The sequence below is a fragment of the Dendrobium catenatum genome, unplaced genomic scaffold (genome assembly GCF_001605985.2).
Source record: "Dendrobium catenatum unplaced genomic scaffold, ASM160598v2 fragScaff_scaffold_1557, whole genome shotgun sequence".
NCBI lineage: Eukaryota > Viridiplantae > Streptophyta > Magnoliopsida > Asparagales > Orchidaceae > Dendrobium > Dendrobium catenatum.
The window spans coordinates 4590354-4596761 of record NW_021320019.1 but is presented as its reverse complement, the minus strand read 5'-3'; the positions used below and the strand labels follow the sequence as shown (position 1 = coordinate 4596761).

At 37.9% G+C, this 6408-nt stretch overlaps 1 protein-coding gene across 1 annotated transcript; it reads right to left on the bottom strand.

Moving 5' to 3' along the window:
- Window positions 1–609: 609 nt before the first annotated feature.
- Window positions 610–4499, bottom strand: LOC110111180 (probable serine/threonine-protein kinase At1g01540). The gene is made up of 7 exons (XM_020842941.2): window positions 3564–4499; window positions 2993–3097; window positions 2750–2872; window positions 1695–1865; window positions 1302–1431; window positions 1003–1212; window positions 610–907 (listed from the first exon to the last, which is right to left on the bottom strand). Exons 1-7 carry the CDS (start codon window positions 4169–4171, stop codon window positions 854–856), a joined length of 1401 nt encoding a protein of 466 aa, XP_020698600.1. The 5' UTR covers window positions 4172–4499; the 3' UTR covers window positions 610–853.
- Between the last annotated feature and the right edge of the window lie 1909 nt (window positions 4500–6408).

The following is a 6408-nucleotide window of genomic DNA, read 5'->3' as shown; positions in this document are numbered from 1 at the left end:
ATTCTAAGTTTTTTTTAACATACTTAGATGTACCAAAAACATAAAATAATTACAATTTTTTTAATGTTCGATGAAGTGTAAAATGAACTTTCTTTATTAGATTTAGATGAGAATTTGAAACTGCTGATCGATCAGAGGATTATTACTCGATTTTTACTCGGTATTGCTAGGTATTGTTTGATAATAACGAGGAATACCACTTTGGGAAGACCAATACCGAGTAATACCAAGCAATACCGATTTTTTCTAGAAAAAACTCGGTATTTTTTGGTATTACTCGGTATTGCTCGGTATTTTATCTTCACATAATGATATTTCTCATTATTATTGATATTGCTCGGTATTTCTCGTTTTGTGCCTGCGATCTTAGTGCCGGCCGAACGTAGCTCTACGTACGTTCACCGGACCAAATAAAAGTTCGAGAATTTGACTCTTAAGAGAACATAAGAGAGTAAAAGAATTCATGCAGCCGACCTAGCATAGCAGGATAAAGGCATGTTTTGCTGTTTGTTGTTGTTGTTGGATAAAGTGCCCAAAATTTTGACAAAAAATATCAAAAACATCATTCAAAAATCTATAAATAGGCATTACTCCATAAATGTTGCAATATGAAAGCCCAAAATCAAGCTGATTTATCATGAAATATTATCAAATTGAATCCTTTTCTATTATAAGAAACAAAAAAGAAAAATCACATTCTAGTTGGATCCCTTACAAGTAGTGTCAGATAAGAACTTCAGAGTCAAGCATTATTTGAATATGTTGGACCAAAAAACAGAAACAAAACTGTAGTCAATCTATTACTTTCACTGTCAATTCACATAAAACCAATGGCCACTAAGCTTTCCTTGTATCACTTTTTCTGTATAGATGGCTTATCATATACAGTTTGCCCATGTTTCCAATCCTACAAAAATGATCAAAGAAAATATCAAATGATCTATCTGATATATCAAATAAAAATTATAAAAAATCTATTAAAAAAAAGAAAAAACAAATTACCTCATGAAGCAGCAAGCCCTCCATTTCAAGCATGTGGATGACATGCCCCATTTTCGGTCGCTTGAGTGCATCCGGATCGACGCAACGAAGTGAAACTAGCAGTGCCCGTTTCAGCATCTTCGACGAAGGCTTCTTGAAGATCTTAGGGTCCATAACATCCTCAGATCTTCTTTCTCCAACCATATTCTTCAACCATTCAACCAAATTCACCTACAAAATACAAGTTAACTTACAGTCACCTCATCAAAAACAGTCCAAAACTTAGAAAAAGAACGATTTTTGTTTTTCATGGGAGCAACCTCTCCAGGTGGCCTTGAGTAATCTACTGGGGTTCTACCAGTTATGACCTCCATGATTAGTACTCCAAAGCTGTAAACATCACTTCGCTCATTCAACATTCCAGTACTAGCATATTCTGGTGCCACATAGCTGCAAATAAAAAAATAGTTCAGTGCTTACTTTCATGTTAAGTTTAAGATGAGGATTCACAAAGCCAAGTCTAGCATATGTTGTTTATTATCATGAACATTATGAGCATATGATGTTAAAACTTTGTTTGGGACGGTTTCTTCCTGCTTCCTAAAATAGCTTTCTAGTACAAAAATTAAAAATTTTGTACTAAAAAGCTGCTTGAAGAAGTAGTACAAAAGCCGTCCCAAATGAAACCTAAGACTATGGAATAAGGAACTCACCCAAATGTTCCCATGACGCGAGTCGTAACATAAGTCCTCTGCGAGCATAAGAGCTTGGCAAGCCCAAAATCAGCCACTTTAGGATTCCATTGCCTGTCAAGTAGTATGTTGCTAGATTTCACATCTCTGTGTACAACTTTTGGTTCTAGCCCCTCATGAAGATATGCTAAGCTGCAGAACTCCTCAACATTATGTACATTTCAAATATTAAAGAATGTGAAGCAGTTTAAAAGGAACCTCTTTTTTTTTTTGTGTGTAGTGATTTAGTATGAGTAAGCATAAATTAGATGTAGACAGGATAATATCTCAGAATTTTGATAATTAGCTTTAAAAATTTTTACCAACTAAACTAACTGGTTGCAGTCGCCGGCACCTAAATATCACCGTTATTAATCACTTTCGCAGACTTGCATAACATAAGCTTCGTTTGGGACAGCTTTATTTTTGTTTCTTAAAGCAATTTTTTAGTTAAAAAATTAAAATTTTTGTACTAAAAAGCTACTTTAAGAAGCAGAAAGAAAGACGTCCCAAACAAAGCCTTAATCACTTGCTTCCAAAAGACTTCATAAAGTTAATATACTAGTTTGTCTTCATATTAACTACACTCAGATTGTCCAGCAACATTTTATATGCATTTATCAATTACTATGGTTGAGAAAGAGCTATCAAACCAATACACTTCAAAATTAGCAAGAAGTCGAAATCTGGCAACATGCCACAAATCATTTAAAACTAAACTAAGGCTTTCTTTGGGACGGCTTTTTACTGCTTCTTAAAGCAGCTTTTTAGTACAAAAATTTAATTTTTATACTAATAAATTATTTTAAGAAGCAGTAAGAAAGTCGTCACAAACGAAGATTAGGTTACAAACAATAGGATTAAGCAGTGAATTTACTTACTGGCATCATTAAGCATACAAAATAAGAGAGATTTTTTTCACTACCACATCAATCCATTAAAGATCAAATTCTATTGATTCACATCTGCACACGAATACACCCTAAAATATCCTTAACCAAATTCTAAATAGCAATCAGGAAAGGAAAACTTGTTACCCTTTAGCAGTTCCCAGTATTATGTTCATCCTGATGTCCCAAGTAAGTGGACTTACATCCCCCACATCACCATGAAGCCACTGATCCAAGTTACCATTGTCTACATACTCATAAACCAGCATCCTACCAGAAAAAAGCTAGCTTTACTTGAAGGAACGAAAGTTTTAAAAGCTGATTCATCTTCAGCTAAAATTTTAGTACTTCAGGAATGAAGAAGAAAATGCGAGGAGAAGAATTAGATACCTATAGGCCCCTTCAACGCAGTAGCCAAGCAATCTGACCAGATTCTTGTGCCTAACTCGCCCAATTGTTTCAACCTCTCCTTTGAATTCCTTTTCAGCTTGCCCTCTGTCGCCAAAAAAAGCTCAAACTTTAGCGTATAAGGAACAGTTAATTTCCATGTCAAGCGTGTGACAGTCACTGAAACTGAACAATGGAGTTGAATTTACTATTCTGCAAGAATTTCTAGGCGAGATCATAGAGGCAGAGTTCGAGCAACTAACTACTAAATTTTAATAATTTACGACTAAACTGCTAAAGATTTTTAAAAAAATTCTGTTGTTTTTGATAGAAAGTAAATGAAAATCATAAATAATTGAATAGTAATAATAATAATCTAAATACCGTTAAACTATTAAGATTTTTGTATAATATGTGAAAAATTAATTATGTTTTATATTAAATTTATTTCAACGCAAATTCAAAACATATTTTAATCAGATCTGTATTGAAAAAAAATTTTTTTTCCAAATGAAGAGAATGTCAAACCGTCATGCAAAATTGAACCAAGTTGTGGAAAAGAAAAAAAAAAAACCTGTTATTGAGCAGGTTCTTGATCGCTACGATCGTTCCATCATCCAGCACTCCACGATAGACGATCCCATAACCCCCTTCTCCGATCACATTCTCATCAGCAAAATCACCGGTGGCCACTTCGAGCTCCCGTAGCGTGTACCAGTAACCCCAGCCCAGATGCGAAACCTCCGGCAGACGCACTAATCCTTTAACCAACGCCGAGCAATCGGCGGCGGTGCGACTACTCTCCTCGATTGGATGCGGGCGTTGCTGGTCGGAGATCAAGGCGAGATGGTCTTCCTTGCGGATGACCACCTCCATCTTGCCGATTGGAGGGGCCGCAGCGGGTTTAGGAGAGCGTTGGTGGACTATTTTGAGGATTTCCTTGGAGATGGGAGGGGTAGCGTCGCGGAGGTGGAGCTTGAGGGGTTTGCGGCTGGAGGAGTAGGAGGGGGGAGGGAGGGAGCGGCGGCGGTGGCGGAAGGCGAAGCAGAGGGAAAGGAGGAAAAGGAAGAGGACGATGGAGGCGCCGACACAGATTCCGATGAAAACATAGAGGTGGAGGCCAAAGATTGGGGTTCGCTTGGAGAGATTGTTGCTTAGGAAGGAAGTACCCCAAAATGACATTTTTTCGCCGTTTAGCCCTTCACTAGCTTGCGAAGCTGAGCAAATCGAGGGCTTGGTAAGTGAAGGAGATGATTCGCATTGGGGTTCTTTACTCTCCGAATCTAGGATCTTAATTGAAGGGGAAGACGGCGAAAGAAGTAGCAAGAAGAGAGTAGCACGGCTTCTCGCTCTCTCTCTCTCTCTCTCCGGTCTGGCGGTCTGGGCAGGTTGCCCGGACTTTGAATGGAGATGTTGAAGTCGCGTGAGAGTTACTCAGTATCTGACAGTCCGCCGCCGGAGGCGGCCCGTGAGATCCATTAAATTGGCCATGAAGAGCGCGGCTGCAGTATTTTTTACCTGATGCCTAGGATGGCTAAAAAAGGTTTTCCCAATACTTTTGTCAACTGGATTAAAATGTGCATTACTGATGTCAATCTTTCTATAATTCTCAATGGTGCTTTGGAGGGCTATTTTTCTACTTTTGCAAGGCTGAGGCAGGGGTGCCCTCTAAGCCCTTATCTTTTTTGCCTTGCCATGGATGCCCTCTCAAACCTATTGGAGGGGAGAGAATTTAAAGGTGTATCAGCTAACAACTTCACTCTTACACATTTGCTTTATGCTGATGATGTATTGATTTTTGGTGAGGCCCATTCTAAGAACTGTCATAAGCTTGCTAGCATTCTTAGTGATTTTGCCAATGCCACGGGATTACATATTAACTTTGATAAAAGTGCTGTTATGTTTCCCAAGCATCTTAGATTTCAGCATGAGATATATCAAATTCTCTCCATTCACAATATTACTTCTAAGATCTCTTATCTTGGCATACCTCTGTCATTTCAAAGGCTTAAAATTGAAGATTATCTTCCATTTATGGATAGCATCAACAAAAAGATGAATGGTTGGAGGGCAAATCTGTTGTCTTTTGGGGGTAGACTTCAGTATTTAAAGTTTACAATCCAAAATACGATTGGGTATTGGATTCATGGTTCTATCTTACCAAAAATAGTCCACAAATTTTTCAAAAAGACAAGTTCCATATTCTTATTTTTTGGGGATTGTTAGTCCTTTAGAAAGCTGCATATGGTTTCTTGGGATGTGATATGTCGTCCTAAGAATAGAGGCGGGTTGGGTATTCCTTCTGTTAATGCATTACAATTTGCTAATAATTGTTCTGTAATTTTTCGGATGTACAATTGTCCTTCACCTCTATCCAGCTGGTTAATCAGCAAATACTCTTCTCCATGGCACCCTCCTCCCAACAATGCATCAAAATTCTGGAAATCTGTATGCCGAACTGCCTTACATGCCAAAAACTGTTTTAATTTCAACATCACTAGCAAGGCCCCCATCTCTTTGAATTGGGATCACTGGTTCCATAATGTCACTCTTGAGAATTATTTGGGGGGTGCAGATTCCATTCCTGAACTTCTTCTGAGGGATTTTTATTATAATTCTCAATGGAATATACCTGTTTTTATACCTATGCAGCTGAGATGTCTTTTTGATTGTGCATCTCTAGGTGTAGAACCCTGTTTATTGTGGAAGAACAAGAAGGTCTACAAGTTTAAAAATTTTATTGATGAGTTTTATGCTGAGATTCCTCACTGCTCTTGGTTCAAATCGATTTGGCATAAAAGACATAGTTTGAAACACAATGTTTTTGTGTGTCTTGCTATTTGTGGGGGGCCTTAAAACTTCTGATGCATTACGTACAAGACATATATTCATCCCTACGAAGTGCAGCTTATGTCACACATTTGATGAGTCGGTATCTCATCTTTTTTTCGAGTGCTCATATTCATTTTCTATTTTGAACGCATTAATTCCGGATACTAAATGTCTGTTTCTCATACCGTCTCTGCTGCACCTATTTGTCTGGATTAATGATCTTTACAAAGGTTTCTCTTTGGTTAAAAACTTTTACAAACTCTTGGCTTGTTGCACTATCTATTACTTATAGAAAGAGAGAAACTCTAGAAGATTTGGGAGTAAAATGGAAAGCTCTTCATCGATTGTTTTTGGCATTAAAAGAGTGATGTTTGAGAAAGTTTCTCAATGGAAGGATCCTATCAAATTGCTGGAACTGCTTTAAGCTGCCTGAATTTTCTGCTTCGGGTCCCAATTTTTTCGAGAGGTTGCTGTCCCATTTCATTAAGTCTGCAGTTTTTGGCTCGCTTGGACGATGATGAAGCTCCATTCTGCAGCTCCCTTGGACGGTCTTCGGGCAACCAGGGAATAGAGATCCTTCTTATTCA